We start from the raw sequence: 20,276 nt of genomic DNA, 5'->3' as shown, positions 1-20,276 counted from the left end.
AAAGTAGATCCCCTCCCCCAAAAACTAAGCAAGTCCAACCCTGCTTAGCTTGACAGTTATGATGAGAACATAACCTTCAGCTCTACGGCTATGAGCCATAGCAAAGAAACACTGCGTGCCTATGACAAATGAAGGCATGCACAGCCCTGTCCAACCAAGCTGTGAAAAAGAGCAAAGTAAAGCACCAGGCAGAGACCAGAACATGCTTAATATTGTATACTTCATTTTCTGTGCCTTGGGGAATGGGTTGTGCTCCGTTAATAATAGTTACACTTGAAGAAATTCCCTGTGATTTATTTGACATGTTTTCAGCTCCTTTTGGGAGCAAAGTTTGAGACTGAAGCTGAAACTGATTTATTGCCCTATAAATGAAATTAATGGATAATAGCTTTCAAAGTGAATGAGTCTCACTCAGACAGCTCACCATATGGTGGTGTCAGCCCTCAGCTGGATTGAGTTTGCACCATACTTTGAGGCACATGTCATTTTTTTTGTTGCACTGCACAATTACAGCCCAGTTCAGATAGAGTAGCAACTTAAGCAAAGAATGCTTTGACATCCCAGTCTTCTTGTGTCACATATGTGCTCTTTTTCATTACGACACAACAATCCAGTGTGTGTCCAATCAGAACAGAACCTTGACATCATTCCTAAGAAAGCTTTTTCACTCTGCTTCAAAGCTTTCTACATAATATTGCACTACAGAATTTACCTAAATGACCAGTTAAAAGCAGAGTTGCAGGCTGAAGGGCTAGAGGAGGTAACATCCATGGCTTAGAGTCGGGGGACTTGGCATCAGTATTACTGGATTTCTTTCCCAACTCTGTATTGATTTGCTGTGGACATTATTTAATATCTCATCATTTTGGTTTCCCCTTCTGTAAATTGACTGTTATCAAACAGATCTAATTCACAGTCCTATGATGAGAATGCACACATTAATCTACCATGGCCTCTGAGACAGTCACATGATATATGCCTTAGGGAAGCAAAGTATTATCTTGATTTCATACATCACAAAGCCCATTCAGCTATGATCTGTCATTCTTCCTAACTAGTGAAAAGATTCCTCTACTTCTCTTCATTTCCTCTCCTTGTGTAGGTGTTTCAGAGACGACAAAATGGTCTGACAGATTTTTTTCGGAAATGGGTGGATTATCGTGTTGGTTTTGGAAACCTAGAGGATGAGTTTTGGCTGGGTAATGCCTTTACTTTTTTGTCTTTCTTTGACAGGGTCCCTCTAACTGCAATCACTGGAAACTATGTATTTTTGAATCGTGCAACTTACCTGTCCCAGCTTAATTTTCACCTGTGTTTTTGTTTCAATAGAAAACACAGCTCTCAGTCTTTGGCTTTTCTTGGACCCCTCTATTGCCTTTACTTCACCACTGTTTCCTCCTTTATTCATCCATGCTCATGTCATTGGTGATGTGGCATATGGAGGAAATGTGACATAGAGGGGTGTTACCAAGGTCAGCTATTCTCTGACTGGTTACAGAGCAAGCTAACATTGTCCTGGCCTTTCACCTTTACAGACCTGAATTCAGACCTCTATAGATCACAAGGGTGGAGTCTGCCTATTTTGCCTATTTCCCTGAAAAATTGTCATCTGTTTCAAATGCTATGCTGTTTGCCATTTAACAGGAATGGCAGTTCATTCTTCAAAAAGACCCAAGGCCCAGAATGGTAGAAATTGAGAAATGTTACAGATTAGGAATTGGCAACACTCTCTGAGTAAGTGGAGCTTGTGTAACTGGTACCCATGATGTTTGTCCCCAGACAACAAGCTCACCTAAGAAAATATGAAGTGGGTAGGAGAAGGTCTGATGCATGTAGCTAGCCTCTTGGGTCCACCACTCACCCCCCAAATGCCTGATGCCCCGTGGGGTGTGACCTACTTGCTGCTCTTTCCAGATCCACCTCACCTCCAGTCTCTTTCCTGCCATGCCTTTGATGTTATTGTTAGTGTATTGAGGAGGTGGTCCCTGGAGCTGAGAGTAGTTTCTCTAGTGTTCCCCCTGTCCTTATTATTACTCAGTCCACACCCTGCCCTGGGGGTCTCTGTGCTTTTCTCAGGGTACTTCCCATTTAAGACAGCACCTCCTCAGGCCTCCAAGCCCCTAATGGGGCTTCAGCCATCTCAGCTTTGACCCTTGTTCTTCTGGTCAAGTCACCATCCCTGGTCCATTGTCTAGAACCTCAGCTCCTGGGCCTCAGCCCAAGCTCAGCTTGTTCTGTTTGCCTCCAGGCCTTGGCCTCTTGATCCAAGCCCAGCTCACTCACCCTGCCCCCTTGGCAGGGCTTGACACCCGGTGTCCAAATATCCTATTATGTGGCCTCCAATCCACCCTTAAAGTCACAAACTTATCTTACAGTCAAACTCAAACACAAAACACCAACCTAACTCGTCCTAAATCAAATACAAACTCCTCTGGGTCATCACATACCCCTCCTGGGCTGTCCTGACTCCAAAATGCACCTAGTTCCACTAGGAGCTCCTCGCCCAGCAGCAGCCAGGGCAGACTGCCCCCTCTATGACCAGAGGCTGGCCTAGATGCCCCAAGTCCATCCCCCTTGCAGTGATGTGACCTCATCCTCTGCTCTCCTGGCCCAAGTGCTGTTGAATTGGTCATTAGCAGCCTGTCTTTCTTCGGTCCATGGCTCAGTTCACATGGGCAGCTCAGACCTGCTGCAGCTTTGCCTTCAGGCTCTCAGCAGCCCCTCTTTAGCTACATTCCCCTCTTCCTAGTAACAGGCACAGTAGTTCCCTGTTACAGGGTGGCTCCAGATAGGAATGCTGCTCTGTAAGGATGGAGTTAGTTCATGTACACACTAAAGACATCCAATGGTAAAACAACCCCTTAACCTTTAAGGAAGGCTTGATTTTGAAAGTGGCCTAACCTGTATTGTAAGCCAGATCCAAAAGCCCCAAGGTTGGACTTCCCCTCCCCCAAAACTACACAGGCACCAGCTCTAAATGAGGTGGCTTTATTCTATCTCATAACCACATAAATGTGTCTTGTACTGTACCTAAATAGCACAGGTTCAGCCATCTAAGGGCAGAGATAAGAAATGAGCCAGCATGACTTTCCCTGTAAGAAGTAATAACTCCCAATTCTTTACCTCTGCACTGTCTAGCTATGCATTTTCACAGAGCACTGAATCCCCTTCTATTTCACTCCCAGAGTTACTAGGGTACTAGAGTTGCAGGGTACTAGGTCTCACCTGAACTCTCTGCTCTTCCCTACAGGTCTGGATAACATACACAAGATCACATCACAAGGACGCTATGAGCTGCGGATAGACATGAGAGATGGCCAGGAGACAGCCTATGCCTATTATGATAAATTCTCCGTTGGTGATGCCAGGAGTCTGTACAAGCTCCGGATAGGAGACTACAATGGCACCTCTGGTACAAACTTGGCATTAACAAGTGCTTAAGTGAAGTAGGAAGCTTGCAGGACCAGTGGCTCTGGAATGCCTGCAGTGCATTAGTATGAACTATGTAGGGAAATCCAAATGGCCTAGGAGTTTATTCCCCTTGTGGCCACTGCCACTTTGGGCTGTCCCTACACTAGGCGTTCTCTGCCTCCTTGAAGTTTGCCACACAAAGTGAGAGGAAAGGCTTGTCACCAAGAGGTATGTGTTCAATCAGCACATGGAATTTTCCACTGGGGATAAAAAGTACTATATAGCAGCTGTTGCTATTGAGATACTCAGATCCATAATCAGAGGTGTGGCCTTGGACAAAAGTAGTAGCAGCTGGAGGGTACATTTGTTATTCTACCATAGGAACTGAAAGCCTGAAATCATCTGTGTAGAATCATGATATATATGTCAAATACTTGCTGTCTTTGCCAGAACATTGCCCTGAGTCATATCTTGGGTAAGACAGAACTGCTATACCTCACCCACCACAGCAATCATGGGAAGATGGCCTAACATCAAAGCATCTTTGGGTGAAAAAACTCAGTCCCACAAGAGAAAGAGTAGTGAGTTAGATAAACAGCAAGAATGGCTGCAGCTATGCTAGCCTGAATAAAAATGAACATTCATACTTCAAGTAAAAGCCAATACTGTCTGTCTGGGTCTAGCAAGAAACTTTCTACTATATGCAGGATGCAAACTTGCCCATTATGGGAATTTTGTACCTTCCTATAAAAGGTTTGGTACCAGCCACTGGGAGTGAAAAGATCTTGGACTAAACATGAAGAATACAGGAACACAGAACTAGAAGCAACTACTTGAGTCCAGTCCAGTCTTCTGCAGTTGTAGGCAACCAATAAAAGTCTGTCCAAGATGCACAAGGAAGCCATTCCAGCCCCTTCCATGCAACATAGCTACAAAGCACCTGATAACACAGAAACAAAATTGCAGTCCACCATAGGAAGACAGCAAAAGAAATACATGCAGTACCAATTCCTTAGGCACCTGAATTGGTAGGGAAATTGGTCAGATATACCCAAGTGATGTGAGGAAATGGATCAAGGTAGGGGGAAAAGGTCCCCATAGCATGGGTGACTAGTGCCACCTTACTTGGGGGGGTGGAGGGAACTGGCCGCTGACTGGTTGCTGGGGGGCCATATCTCACTCACCGCCTTCCAAAAATGGCCGTGGTGCTTCTGGAAGCGGCCACGGCACTCCCACTCCCAGGCCAGTGCTCATGGGGGGGCACCGGTGCTCCTACCATCCCCCCCCCCCACCCATTGCCTAAGTGGGGAGCGCAGCCTGTCAGGGGGTGCACCAGTGCTCCCAGGGGGTGCACATGCACCCCCATTCATCCCCTACACATTGCCACTGCCCCATAGTCCTTTCCAGTCTGACCTGAGGTAAAATGCCATCATGACATAATATTTGATAATCAGTTACCATTAGTTTGATACAACACGGCAGCTCCTGTGTCTGTATATCTTGGAGTCTGACAGTCCCTGCCCTGGCCCCAAAGCAGATGAACTGTAGTAATTCATATGCAACAAGCCTCACTTCCAGATTTTATCAGCATAATTATTAATAAGATAATGTGAGTACTCACTCTGACCTTAAAAAATGGGACAAAAGGTTTCCTGAACTATTCATTTCCCATGGATTTTCTGGGCAAATATACTATACAGGTGCCTGTACTTCTTTCTAAACTGTGCACAAGTATTATTTTCTGATCTCTTTGGGACTTCTGAGGAGTTACTAAGAGTACATTTTTTTCTTGCTGCCATAATTTATTTAGGATCATTTTGAAATGATGTTCACTCAATGGCAGAGAAACAGATGCACCACACCCGAAAACCCAGATTTGAAACAGGTCCTACAACTGTAGGGAAGATAAAAATCAGGAGAATCTGATCCGGATCTGAACTTGGCATTTAATACCTGCCTATAATGAGCCAACACACAACCCTAAATTTGAACAGCCCCCACTTTTGTATCTAAGATTTCCTTCTAACTACTAAATTCATTATACTTGAATGGGCTATGGTTCAGACAGGGCACAGTTTGAAGTGATCAATACAAGAAGCTTACAGGAAGATCTAACCATTAACCTCGGGCTTTTTTCACCATCAGGCCAGGGGCAGCTCCCCTGTATAAACTATCCCTAGCTATTAGAGGTAAGTTAGTAGGGTGTTTGTGCTGAAAAGACCCAAACTAATATTATCCTCATAGCATTCTTCTAATCTTGGAACCAGTGATCGACAGTCTTGCAGAATGAGCAACGTTACTACATGATAAGTTACTCACTGAAAAGAGACGGGATAAATCTGACAGTGAGCTGCATGTAAAAATGGCAAGCACATGCACCAGACAGTCCTAAAAGGATCTCTTTTTGCAGGTGATTCACTCACCTATCACCAAGGCCGCCCATTCTCCACCCAGGACAGAGACAATGATGTTGCTGTGACAAACTGTGCCTCTTCATACAGAGGGGCTTGGTGGTATAAGAACTGTCACCGAACTAACCTCAATGGCAAGTATGGCGAGTCCCGGCACAGTCAGGTAAGACCAAAATCAAGAGACGGCGCCCCTCATTACTGTGAGATGCATGAGCCCTCTTCCCTTGCCCTTCACTGTCATTACCAGGGATCCAGGTTTTCCATTCACCACAGAAAAACATGGTAAAATGTGGATTTTCTCATTTTAAGAAGAAAAACTCAGATTTTCTCCTTTAAAGGAGAAAAATGCTGGTTAAGACAGGTTTCCCCTTGCAGGATGGCAGAGTTCCAGCCTGCAAAGGGCTGGGGGCAGCAGGAGAAGGGCAATCAGGCAGGGGGCATCATGTGCATGTGCACACATGCACATGGGCACCAGGCAGCCTGGAGAGCAGTTCCTGACAGGTAAGTTGTGGGGCAGGGGCTAGATTGAGGCCCCTATAGTGAGGGAGGGAGTTAGGCAGGGCAGAGCAAGCCAGGGAAGCTCAGTGCCACCACCATAAGCCCTGTGGCACTGTGGCAAGATGCCTCCTGTAGGCAACTGGTAGGAGGTGCATGAGGGGGGTGCACGTGCCTCCCCATGGGACCAGTGCCCCCGATGGCTAATACCAACACTACAGGACTGGTGCCCCCCATGACAGAGCCGCCACTGTTGGTGGCTTCTGCGGGTGCCCCCCCAGATTCAGGAGGCACCTGTCGCTCATGTCCCGTAGGGTTACCAACCCTCCTGGATTGGCCAGGAGTCTACCAGAATCAGCACTGATCTCCTGATGATTATTGAAACAATCTGAGAGATTGATATTGTGAATGGGTTGAACAGTACAATTAATGACTAGAGGTGCACCAATACATCAGTCCCATATCGGATCAACATCGATATAAGGAAAATTGACAGTATCGGCGATCAACTTTCTTTGGCTGATGTGGCTGATAATGTTACCAATAAATGCCCCATGCATGCGCACAGCCACAGCGCAGCACACAGGTGGCCAGGCGTGCAGCCAGGTCCAGCTAGTAAGTCTGTTGTGAGGGAATGGGCATGAGGGTGGAGGGCAGATCAAGGTCCCAGCAGTGAAGGAGGGAGTGGGGCTGGGGCTGGGACTGTACAGCCAGGTCAGGGTGCTGGATGGAGCCACAAGCAGCTAGTCCAGGAGATGCAGGGGGGGAGGGTGGCCCCCCACTGCTGGGTGCACCCTAGGGGGCATGGGGGGTGCCCCCAAATTTGTGCACAGGGCAAGGGTGGTTTGCCACTGTGGGCTGGGGCCAGAGGTGGTACTGGGCTTTTCCCAGCAGGTAAGCTGGGCCAGGGCTGTTCTTGGGGCAGGCAGCGACAGCACTGGGAGGTGGATTACAGTGAATTTTAAGGTGGCTGCAGCCCCCGCCATAGTCTCCCACCCAACGCCACTACCATCCACCCCAAGCACAGCCCAGCACAGCCCAGCCCCCCCACCAGAAAGAACTTGGCACCACCCCTGGCCCCAGCCCACAGTGGGCAGCCCACCCTCACACCACATGCAAAGCCAGGGGCACACACCCCACATGCCCTCCTGGGGTGCACGTACTGGCTGTAGCTGCCCCCCCATCTCCCCAGACAAGCCACTCAGGGCTCTGCCCCAGCTATGCAGTGCCTGCACCTGCCCCTGCCCCTGCCCCTGCCCCTGCCCCTGCCCCTGCCCCTGCCCCAGCTCCACTCCATCCCTTACTGCAGGGGACTCAATCTGCTCCCCCACCCTCCTTCCCTTCCCCCTCCCTCTTCTCTCACAACAGACTTACCAGCCAGTCACTACTCTCCAAGCTGCCCAGTTGCATATCTGCATTTGGATCAGTATCAGCCAATATGGCTTGTTAAAGACTGGCCATTGGTATCGGCCCAAAAAATCTCTATCAGTGTACTCTTGTTAATGACATTACCCCATGTTGGAAAACAAAACTTCCAGGAACAGCTTCAGTCAGAGTTGGCAGCCCTAGCCTTCTGCCCACCTGGCAGCAGTGGGGGTGGCAGTGTGGAGTTCTGCCCCTTGCTGCTGAGGGGTGGGCAAGAGGTGCCTCACCAAGGCAGCATGGGGCTCACAGCATCAGCCCTGAGCTTGGAACTGTCTGGCTCTGCCCTGCTGTACCAGGTCTCATCCACTGAGCCTCAGAGGCCCCGGAGGGAGGGCAGCAGGGCAGGAAGCCCTGAGCCCTCAGCAGCAGAACGCCCCCCCCACCACCACCACAGGCTCCGCTCCAGCTGTGCCACGCATGGGGGAAGGGGAGCTGGGCTCTGGGCTCTGCTTTGCCACAGCAGCCACTGCCAGGGCTGAGGTGCTACTGCAGTGATGCAGGAGACTGAGGCCCTGGGTCCCTGGCCCCATTGCCCTGGCAGCTGGGGGTGCCCTCTGGCAGGGCTAGGGGGACAGGGGGCTGCAGGTGTAAGATGAGGAGCACTAGGAGGGCCAGGGGGCTGTGGATGGGGAGTGAGGGGCACCAGCAGAGCCAGGGGGCTGTGGGTCAGAAGTGAGGGTCACTAGTTGGGCTAGGGGGCTGTGGCTTGGGAGTGAGGGGCAATGGCATGGGCAGGGCACCAGCATATCAGGGCTGCTCAGCACCGCAGAGCAGTAGGGATGGGACAGCCACAGCTGGACCTGCATCCTGGTGAGCAAAGGGGGCAGGGAGATCTCTGATATTCCATGATAAAAAACCCAAAACAATATGTATAGGTGTTTAGAATGTATTTTATTATAGTGATTGAGGCACTAGTAGGCTTTCAAGTTGTTTTTAAATTATAAATATATCAATAAAACATTGTGTTTAACTGTGTGTGTGTATATATAGAGAGAGACACACACACAGACACACACATATAGTGGTGTTTCATTTTAATGATGGATTTGGGTTTTTTTAATCCAAGAATTTGCAGGATTTTTAATCAGAGAATTTGTGATTTTTAAACAGAGAAAACCAGGATCCCTGCTCATTACACTGGGCAGATTCCACATTTTCATATGTCAGCAGAGAATTTTTAAGAGGAAACTTTAAAAGGATATCTCTTGTCTTATGGCCAAGATATAGTCAAGAAAATGAAGACAGGTTTGAAAAATTAGGAGTGAGGGGATGGATAGAACAAGCAAGACAGATACATGCACATGTCCTGCCCACAGTGTAACTGCAGAAAAAAATGTTTCATTCAATGAACACCCTTCTTTTCATTTTGCTTCTCTTTTGAGTTCAAATCTGTTTCCTTCTTTTTCTCCCCCACCCCTTTTGTTTTTTCTTCCCTGTGCCTGTCTCCTTCCTGCCAGGGTATTAACTGGTACCATTGGAAAGGCCACGAGTTCTCTATACCCTTTGTGGAAATGAAGATGAGACCTTACAACCACCGTTATGTCTCGGGGAGAAAACGGCGGTCTCTACAGCTCTGAGTCAGCAGGAGTCCCCACCCCCAACCGCCTGACCTTTTCTGTCATTTGTTTGTATTTTATAATATGAAAAGGAAAAAGAAAATACTACTACTCTGAGATAGCAACCTGCCCCATACATGACCTGGAAGGAATAGGTGATGTGTGGCTAGAAAGCCAGTGGGCTTTGGGAAGGGAAGGACGTCAATGTTTTGTTGTTATTCTCAGTGAAATGCCAAGTTCCCAGTTACCCCACCCCCTAGCCCCTACCCATTTCATGGAAAGAGAGAGAACAAGGGTGGGGAGAGAGAGAGAGATTTTTAATATTTTTAAAGACCTTTAAGTCCCAAGAAAACCCCATCAGAACTGTGTGTCCCCATACCCCTCCCACCCGCTATCTCTGTAATCGAGTTTCCTTTACAATGCAGGTGCTGTCAACCAGGGACATCAGTGAAAGTAGATTTGGCCAGGATGTCATGTGGGCTCTCTGTTTAGGCAGCTGTCTGGCTGGGCAGCCTGCTGCTGAATCAGCAAGCACCATGAGCCAAACCTAAACAAGGAGGAGTGAAAATAGTGTCCTGCCATTTATACAGACTCATAGGGAACAAGTCAGAGCCCCTATAAGCTGGGGTCTGAAACCCAATCTTACCCTCCCAGCCATCCTTAAGGACCTGGGAGCTCAATTCTCCCTCCAGCCAGCGACAAAGAAACAAAGAATGACAAAGAAACAACAGCCCCCCCCAGCCCGCCCCCGCACTACCACCACCACCATAATAACCAGTTCCTCCACTAGCCAAGAAGATGCAGCTGTCCCTCTCTCCCTTTGACCAAGAACATACAGCCTCCCTTATCTCCACAAGCTCAATACAGGCACACACACACAGATAAATACAGTGGGCATAAGTAATTTCAATGCCTAGCATTGTGTGCCAGATTACTGGGGGTCAGAGATCTCACAAAGAGAGCCTGGGGTATGACTGCATGGTCTCTCCATCTCCCTTTGCCTTTAGAAGGATCCCTGCCTACCAGTTAACTCCACTATCACTACGCTTCTAACATGCCCAAAGTAACCCTCTGTTTACAATGAATGCATTAGCATTAGGGGAACAGATCGTGTACAGCATCTGCTGATAGGCAGGAACAACTGTACCAGCAGGCAACACTAGCTTGGGCACAGAAGTGGCCCTTCTACTCCTGATTTGAAATCTTTCTATGGGTTATAAATATGATAATGATCCTTAGGTCAGGGGAGAGGACAGGAGTGAAAGAATCAGCAAAAATAGCTTCTAGGAATCTTTAAAGTCACCCAAAGTAAGTATATTTACTTTCTCTGTTATTTCTATACACCGCATTGTCATCTCTCATAGTTGTTTTAGACCCTAAACCAAAGAGTGCTGTATGCAGGTCAGTAACCAGAAGAAATGGCAAGTAAATATAGTTCCATCCTGATTCTGCTAAAATAAGCTGCAGCCATTTGCCATGAAATCTGGCAGATGTGCAAGTTCCTTTGCATTTTGGAGGTAGGATGGTGTTGGGGTGAAAGCAAATGAACCCCAAGTCAGGAAAGGTGAGACTCTCTTCCTCTTCGTTTTGTAGTCAGCCTCCCAGGTGATCTCAAGCAAGTCACAACCTCTCTGTGCCTTGGTTTCCCCACCTCTGAAATGGGAAATTGAATACTTCCCTACCTCAAAGTGAGGCTTAATTCATTCAGCTATGTAAAGCACTTGGAGATTTTTGAATAAAAGGCCCTGCATATAGTCAAGGCCTTATTATATATTCCCTTCTTATAAAGAGACACCTTCATAGGTACAAACCTGATACTTAGATGATCTATCAACTCTCTACCTATTGTTACTGACACAACCTTTAATAATTAAAAGTGAATTTCAAACATTAAATTTACTCCTCATGGCTGATGATGCTGTTTATGTTTTGCACTCTATTCAGTTTGGCCAGTGAAAATAACCTAGCCTCTCTTTCTGGCTCCCATGAACCACCTAATACCTAATCACCTTAGCATAGCCAAGAACAAGCCAATTGTCTCCTTAATTATCACACTTCTTGACTCAAAGGTTTATAAGCTCTACAGCCAGCCTGTGCCCAGTGATGAGGGGGGAAGTTAAAAAGAAAATGCAGTCTCCCTTTCTGCTCCACTCATTGGACAGAAGAACTTAACTAACCTTGGGTTCAGGATTACATGCAAGCCTCAGCCCCCTGAGTATTCCTCTTCAGAGATAAGAAAAGGGATCCCATCTGTTGCTAACTTGACCTTGGGGAATGATGAGCTGCCCTTTAAACTTCTGTTTCTCTCTTACAGTAAATTAGCACTGGTCTGACACCTTAGAATTATGTACCTAGCACTACAACAAAGTCAAGCCTTTTTTCCAATCCTGAATGCTCGCTTTTTCCCCTCCTGTTGATCATATGACAAGATGAGAGGGTGCAGCCTGCTTAGCCCCAGTTTTGAACGTATATTGAGTATGGAGTTTGCTCTACAACCCACTGCAGTCAATGGAACATTTCATCATGATGTCAGAGGTCTTCAGATCAGGCCTTATGTTACTCACTGCCCGTATCTACATGTGCACTTTACTGCGGAGTAGACTAATTACCAGCCGAGTAAACTAATAAGCCATGGAGTAAAGCATCACCATCTACACGTGCACCAGTATTAGGCCGCAGTAAACTAATTAACATCACAGTAAGATAGTACTGTCCAGGACAGTAGTAACTTATGGAGGAGTAATTAACTGTGATTAAAAGCACATATAGATGCTGACCATAAGCACAAATTGCACTTGGTCAACCGAGCCAGCAGAGAGCCAGATTCCTCTTGCCACCTAGCCACACAGCTCTGCACTTTCAACACCCTCATACCTTAACCAGCCCCTCCACCACCTGACACTGCCACCCAGGGCACAGCAGGGCAGGAGGGGCTCTAGCATAAACTGCTTTGCCCCAGCTCAAATTGCTGCTGCCCCAGGCTCATGTGTAGATGCTGCACCCAAGAGTAGTTTACTCCAGGTCAAACTGCTCTGGAGTTTATTGCTTCAAATTAATTGCACATGTGGATGCACCCATCATGAACTGGCTGAGGTATAGGTAGATCAAGGAGGAACAAGTTGTTCGGGATTGAGAGATTTCCACAGGAGGCAGATAGTCCCACACAAGAGGCAGATATCATGAAAGACAGAGAGCAGGAATTCAAAAAGCCAACAAGAAGCAGACAGGACTCAGAGAACCTTAGGGGACCCTTTAGCACTTATTTGTATGAAGACAACTTCCTCTCATCAACAACCTATAAATAGGAGGTGACCTCATGAAATGAAAAATCCATAGCTCACTAAGTGCACAGCTAGGTGCAGAGGCTAAAAAGGCATTGGGCTTACATCCCACCTGAGGCAATGATTATTTGGATGTTTTCAGACTGGATTTGTCACCAGGTTTGATTGTCTCTGTTAAGATGAAAAACTGGCAGCTCAGTATTAACTGTTCAGCAAAGGGAAAGAAGATTGGTTTCTTTGGACTGGTACAAAAACATGTCTATTCCAGATCAGAACCTCATCAAAAATCAGGCTGAGGTGCTTTTAAAGCTAGTTTTGCCAGCAGGTAGCACTGCTCAAAAAAAAAAATGACAGTATTTCCCTACCAGGCATCCCACATTCCCTGGCTACATCCCACATCAATTTTAACCTTATAGCTGAGACGGGAAGGCCCTACTAATAGAACTCCATTATCCAAGCACAGAAAATATAATGCAGTCAGCACTCACCTCTGACCACATGCCAAGACAAGTCGTTGCCATAAAATTGACAGTGATGTTGCCACTGCTGTGTTGTGGCATGAGGTCTTGCCAATCAGCACCACTAGGAAAGGGAATGGACAATAAAGGTAGCCAGTCCTCCCTTTGCCTAAGTCACTGTCACCCCAGTTTTATTTCTCTGCACCTGGCAGAAATTCTCTTCTCTCCATTCCCCCTTTTTGTCCCTTGCCTGTGAGAGAGAGGTTCAGTAAAAATCACTAACCTAGAATAAGCTATGGAGAAACCCTTACTTATTATGAACTTTTCTTCCCCATTTCAGCTACCCCACATAGTACCTGCCTCTGTAGATTTCCAGCTAAACAGAGACCACCTTCACTCAGGCATCACCACTACTGCTCACCTGCCCTCAATCTCTGAGTCTACTAGAACCCTTGAAGGAAAGATGTCTACAATGTTGTGTTTCTGCTGCCTTGGTGATATGCTAACTGTCAGACACCTCAGATGTCTAAAATGTTATGTTTCTGAGTAAATCTCAGGAACAATTGGCACCAACTCACTATCTCACATGGTCTTTTTCATCCAGTCGCAAATGCCCATGAACAGGCTATTGATCTTAGGAATGCATTAGCTTTTCAGCATTGTTTGATGAACTTTTGGGGAACACAGACTTTCTGCCAAGGAGTTATATATGCAAGCTGCATTCAGTATGGGATCAGCCAGCTTTTTAAACATGGTCAGGTTTTATGCTGTGTCACCAGATGACCCGGCTTTTATCTTAAATTATTCTCTACCCAAAAGAAATTTGGTTTTGTCACCCTGTTAGGTTTTCTTTGTACCTAAACGAATCTTGGCAAAAGAAGGCCTGAAATTCACATAAAGCAACCTTCACTCCTATGAAGTGTTCATGAGAAACTAATCAAAAGAGTGCAAACTCAGGTGGAAGTAAATTTGATTCAGATGTTGCCGAGACATTCGTGAACATTCTTCTTGTGTACTCATCTCTAGTCATGGGCCTAACTGAGTTCTAGACTAAATGCTTCCATGGACTTGATCCAAACCCAGAGACATCAGTGGTAAAACTAATTTCATTAGGCTTACTCTATTACAAAGTCTTTTTTTAAAGCCTTATTGAAATCACTGGGGGCTCATCTGCACAGAGAAGGCTTGCAAATCAGACCCAGGATTTGATTTAAAGCCTGAAGTGAATTAGAAACACTTGTCCAAAGTGGATGAGGTGCAAAAGCATAAATTCACAGCATCCATGGGGGAAGTGTTTTGGGGCTTCACCCTGCAAAGTGCTGAGCCTGAACTGTTGCCAGTGGCTCTGATAGGAGTGGAAAGAGCTCAGTACATGGCAGGATTGCACAGTTCTTTCTCTGTTAATAACCTAAGGTGCTGTTCAGATGGTCTTTCTATGAACACAAGTTGTCAGTGTGACAAAATCATCAGCAAAGCTAACTGCACTTTATCACGCATCAGCAGATGCATGATAAATAGATCCAAGGAGGCGATACTTCTCCTCTATGTGGCATTGGTCAGACCGCAGTTGGACTATGGCATCCAGTTTTGGGCACCATACTTCAAGAAGGATGTTGACAGACTTGAGAGGGTCCAGAGGAGGGCCACTCATATGGTTAGGGGCTTACAGGACAAGCCCTATGAGGAGAGACTGATGGACCTGGACCTCTTCAGCCTCCGCAAGAGAAGGCTTAGAGGTGATCTTGTGGCTGCCTACAAATTCATTAGGGAGACACAGGAAGGGATTGGAGATGCTGTGTTCACTAGGGCGTCTCTTGGGGTAACAAGAAACAATGGTCACAAACTGACAGAGAGCAGATTTAAGCTAGATATCAGGAAAAACTTCTTCATGGTAAGGGTGGCCAAAATTTGGAATGGGCTTCCAAGGGAGGTGGTGCTCTCCCCTGCTTGGGGGTCTTTAAGAGAAGGCTGGATAGGCATCTGGCAGGGGTCATCTGACCCCAGCGCTCTTTCCTGCCTAGGCAAGGGGTCAGATTCGATCATCTGTTGGGGTCCCTTCTGACCCTAGCATCTATGAATCCATGAATCAGTGATTCTCAAGCAGGGTATCTTAAGATCCCTTCAAAAGTGCCATGAGCTGCCCATACAACAATAGCACTGTTAGGCATGCAAACACAATTTACAAGATAAACCCAGAACTTTCAAATAGGAATCCACAGTGTTAAAAATAATTCTGACCTAGGCTGGTCTTTCTGAGTCCTTTGCAATAGAAGATTTGCTCCATTCTTTTTTCTGTAGTCAAAAAATGTGCAAAAACTAAGAGCTGGCATTTTCCAAAGGGTGCCGTGAGTCTAAAAAGGCCGAGAACCACTGTTTTAGATTAAGTTCTTCTGAGCAATTTTCCTTTAAGACAATGCATTGAAGGAATGTCTGCCCTTGAGAAACCAACAGTCCTCACTAAAGTACCAAGGCAATTACCCAGCAGTTCTTACAGGATTCCCCTGACTGGTTGTGATTCTTTAAGACTAAGCTCAGCCCCCATTAATTACTCCTATGGAGGAGTTAAAGTGGTAAGAAGTGTGTGTTGAGAGAATGCGTCTCCCTCCTTTTCTTGGGCTGCATTAGAAACTGAAGAGATGGTATTAAAGTCTGGCAAATATTTTTCTGGTAATGGGATGATGCTGCCTCAGGACTGAAAGTCACATTTGATTGACTAAGAACACTCTGAAGTTCACATTTCCCCAACTCACTAGCCTCCAAAATCTAGCCAGAAATATCTTCAGAATGGGTTCTTTCTGGGGACATCCTGTTTTCAGTCAGGTCAGAAATGGCAGTGTTCCTATTTACATTAGAGCAATGCCTAGAGACCACAGCCAAAATTGAGACCCCTATTGAAATAGAAATTAGGCCTCCAAGTATTCAGTCTTATTGTGTCTGGTCCCATGTGCCAAGGCAGAGAGGCCTGAATATTAAAAATACTTGCTAGGGAATTTTTTAACACTTCCTAAGTAGGCTCCATTTGAGTGTGAGTCAAGTACAAGGGAAGGCTTAGCTCCATTCCAGTTTCATCTCAGCCGCTTTCTCCTACCCCTGTTCTACTCTTTGTTCAACAGTTTAAAAACTGACTCAGAGAAAACAAAAAAAAAGGAATGGCAAAGGCTTGAAAGGAAGAATTGCCTTTCCGATGCTTTGCAAAAAAGGTTTAAAAGTGAGGGACTCAGTAGGTTCATCTGCACATGCAATTAAGTCAACTGAATAAACTCCAGCACAGTTTGTCCAGGAGTTTATTGCTCCCAGATTCTGTCTTTACACATGCATCTGGGTCTGTAGCACAATGACCTGAGTCAGACCATCTGCAGCTGGCAGGAGGCCCAGGGGGGACAGCCAGCCAGCCTGCAACTGCTCCAATTGGCTCAACTGTGCTACAGAGGGGCTGGTTGGACCATGAGGGTGCTAAAATGTGGGGCTAGCCTCATTCTCCAGTCAGCCCCATCAGTATCTACACATGCGTTGCAACATGCTAAATAATGTCAGCACAGGACAGTACTTGTGTTTACAAGTACTACTAACCTATGGCAGAGTTAATTAGTTTACTGTGGCCTAATAGGGCCACATGTGTAGATGCTGAGACTTTACTGAGAAGCAAATCAGGCAACTCTACATTAAACATCTCATATAGATGCACCCAGTGAGACCCATTTCATTACCATGAGCAGAAAAATATTCCTGAGATGAGCTCCGCTTGTCAGTGAGTTGTCATTCAAGGATTTCAAGAAACCTTTGCCTCCACCCTTTGCCTTTGTACAAGTTCATAATAAAAATACTGTAAGGGTTGCAAAATTGCATCGTGAATGTAAATACACTGACCCTCACCTCCCTGCTTTGGGATATTATGCATCCCCATTGTATAATACACATTACTGGGCACGTCTACACATGAATATTAATGTGAAGCAATAAACTAGCCTGCAGGCAGCCCTGCATTGTACCACCCTTGTGCCCCAGCCAGCTCTGATCACTGTCTACACATGCACTATGGCAGAAATAACTCTGCCATAAAATAATGCTTGTGTTAGGTAGTGCTATCCTACAGCAGTGTTAATGAGGTTACTCTGGCCTAACAGCACCACTCATGTAGACCGTGATGCTTTACTGTGGAACTACTTAGGCAATTCTGCAGTAAGCATCTCACATAGATGCACCCACTGAGTCCTAAAAAACAAACGGGGACAAAGAGAGTTCAAGTGACTTGCTGAAGTTCACACGGCGAGACAGACCTTCAGCTAGCATAAATTGGTATCTCTGGTTTCAGTGACGTTCTTCTGATTTATACTGAGGATATGCTGAGGATACAGCTCAGCAACTTCAGTTTAAACTGGCTTTGTATCAAGAGTTATTCTATGACAGACCAGGTTTCCATCAATCTGGAAAGTCCATGTTTAAAGATGTCTTCACCAGAGGCACTGCTCTGGAGCTATGAACCAGGTTACAGGGTAAGCTATTAAGTATATTGTACAAGTCAGAGGTCAAAATATCTCTCAATGAACATTGCCCAATTAATCATGTCTACCATTCACTGGTTCCCTTACACCAGTGCTGAATCTTCACAAGAACACTCCCACACAGGACTGACATGCTGGTGGCCAAGGTGTTTCTCAAGTCCAGACAACTAGAGAGTTAAAATATGAAAGGGCAGAAATTGCAGCTGAGCTTTCATTCACTTGATGTCTAGAATCAGTTCACATACCTATTCACAACTGGTTGCTTAAGAAATGCAGAGCTGCGGTGAGCAAATCTCAGTGTATGACTGACACCCTGTGGGGAGACCAGAAAACTGCAACTTCCTACATCCTTTAGGAGCCTTCCTCCCTCTTTCCTGCAGGTCAGGCAAAGAGGAAGGCTGGCAAAGTTCAGAGTTCCCTCCCCACTCCTGACAGTTTTCTGAGACCCTCAGGAGCAGGAGAGGGCAGTAGCAGAATGGGGACAGGCTTACTGACCTTAGCAGTTAACCTGTTGTGTATACGTGTGTTTATAATGCACACAAATATCCATACGCAGCTTATAAACAAACCTACAAGCTTGCCCACCTGAGCACAATTTGTCAAAGAAGCCGCTGCCTCTACCAGACACTGCCAGCTAAGGGGTTATTTGTTCAGATGTCCCCCCTCCACGTGCCCCCTTCCCCTTGTACTACAGTGAATCTCTGCCAAAGGGCCAAAAAAGAATCAGTAGCAAAGACCATGTGCTCTCCCATCTCGGTGGAAGACAGCATTCCTGGAAGTTTCACTGGCTGCCTGTGCCCAGTGGGCTCTCTGAATTGCTACCTAAGACAGATGCTCTGGGTTAATCTGGGAATAAGAATTTCCCTCTTGTCCTTCACATGCCTGCCTGATGGTCCTTAGTTCCTGTTCTGTCTTGGAGCTAGACTAGGTGCTCTGGATTTTTTTATATTGCTTAACTCCCCAGAGTCTACTAGAGATCACAGGCACAGCTTAGCCATGCCTGAAAGCAGAGAGTATTGCCTACTATCCGTTTCAAAAAAGAAAGGGGTGGGAGAAGGGGGAGCCAGCCTCTGAGTATCAGTCAGTGGAAAAAGACCCTCTTCAATAGCCACCAGGGGATATAAACCAAACTCCAGGCTTTCACCATTGTCACTTTTTCAGGAAGATGACAGCAAAACAAAACAACCCCCCTGCCCCTGCTGTACATACATTACTCTGGAATGGTGTTTATTTAAAAAAAGAAGAAGAAGAAGAAGAATGGAGGCAGAGACTTCCTCAGAGAGACTTTGATGAACTAAACAAAAGCGGGAGAGAAAAAATAACCACCCTCCCAACCCTATAATGGAAACGTAGCTCAGAGAATGGGATCTAAGCTTGTTAACCATTGTTAACTAGTATTTTTAGTCCTGACAGCTCTTAGCCTATGTATAGTTCCTTTTTTTAATGCATTTTCTATACGTTAATAAAAGATTCCGAAGGAGCAACCTGTGAGTCTGGTCCATGAAGGTGGGAGAATGGCTAGGACGGAAACTGCTTGCATAGTTTTGTTTGGAATTCACTTCTATGCCAAACCCCATACCCCACCCCCTCTCTGGGCCCTGGGCTTGGCCAAACCAGTCCCAGCCCTACACTCTCCCTATCTGGCACATATCTCCCTACAGTTCCGTTTCTCCATTTTTTCAGTCTCATCCCAATTCACCTTCTCTTCCTGCCTTTTTACCCTTCTGTCCACCAAATTCAGTGTATCTCAGACTCCTCTGTGCACACACACTCAGGCTGCACTAATTGAATGAGATCAGCCTGTTACCAGGCTCAGCGAAATCACTCTTAGCTGCTCAAGCTGACTTAAGAGCATCAGTGAGGGACTTGCACAAATTCAGCTAAATTGATTAAGAAAATCAGGTTTAGTTCAGCCCAAGCAATTTCTGTTCAGACCAGTGCTCAATTTCCCTCTCTCTGTCCCAACTGAATGTTGGCTGAACTAAGCAGGCCATGAACAAGAGCTAACGTGAACCTGCATTTAACTAGAACTCCCCAAAAGAATGGCTCCACCAATTTATTTCTAGTATCCCCCCCACTCCCAAGCTCCCCCTCGTGTTCTCTAGTAAGTACTACACACATTTCTTCCAGAGCCACTCACCGGCACTGATGCAGTCTTTCTCTTTCTCTCTGCTTTCTGTTTTCTTCACCTTTTATTCTGGCTCCACCCAATTTACATGCTTTTGCTCCCTTTGCTTCTCTCTCATCACCTCCTGGTGTCCCTCCCCACCCAGTTTATACAGCATGTCATTTCGGTGCACACCCAAACACCTCTTGCTTTCAGAGCCCTTCCTGAAAGTGGCTCTGCGAGGTGCCAAAGTCAGCGTTCATTCCCACTGGCTGCACACTGTGAATCATCGTGCCTGGCTCTCCAAAATCAACAGCATCCTCAGCCCACACAGGACCCCAACCCAACTTTCATGGCCTCCCATGCAGTCAAAGGGACCCAGCACCCAAGCCTGAGCAGCTGCCAAGACAGCACAAAGCTCGGGTGGATAGGTAGGGCAGAAATCGAAAAAAAACACATAATAACCCTCCCAATGGTCCATTGCAGCTATTGCCAGGGCACTCCACTCCTGCTTGAACGGAGCAGCTGACTCATCATGGCAAAAGAGCAGCCAGCTATTACCGTTCTCCAGGGGTAGGAACGAATAGGTCATCTCTCCAGAACCCACCCGCAAAGGGAACAGACTCCTGG

General features: G+C 46.4%; 1 protein-coding gene across 1 annotated transcript in view; it reads left to right on the top strand.

The window, feature by feature from the left end:
* TNR (tenascin R) overlaps positions 1 to 11,383 on the top strand; it is a 350,459-nt gene extending 339,076 nt beyond the window's left edge. Inside the window, exons 20-23 of the mRNA XM_090048819.1 lie at positions 1,103 to 1,199; positions 3,251 to 3,412; positions 5,822 to 5,985; positions 9,200 to 11,383. Of these exons, the coding sequence (XP_089904945.1) occupies positions 1,103 to 1,199; positions 3,251 to 3,412; positions 5,822 to 5,985; positions 9,200 to 9,319 (543 nt within the window). The 3' untranslated portion in view covers positions 9,320 to 11,383. The remainder of the gene's footprint in view (positions 1 to 1,102; positions 1,200 to 3,250; positions 3,413 to 5,821; positions 5,986 to 9,199) is intronic.
* The last annotated feature ends 8,893 nt before the right edge of the window (positions 11,384 to 20,276 follow it).

This window comes from Crocodylus siamensis, chromosome 5, assembly GCF_052110815.1.
Source record: "Crocodylus siamensis isolate JL-2025a chromosome 5, ASM5211081v1, whole genome shotgun sequence".
Taxonomy (NCBI): Eukaryota; Metazoa; Chordata; order Crocodylia; family Crocodylidae; genus Crocodylus; species Crocodylus siamensis.
The sequence above is the reverse complement of the archived record's forward strand: the minus strand, read 5'-3'. Positions and strand labels throughout refer to the sequence as shown.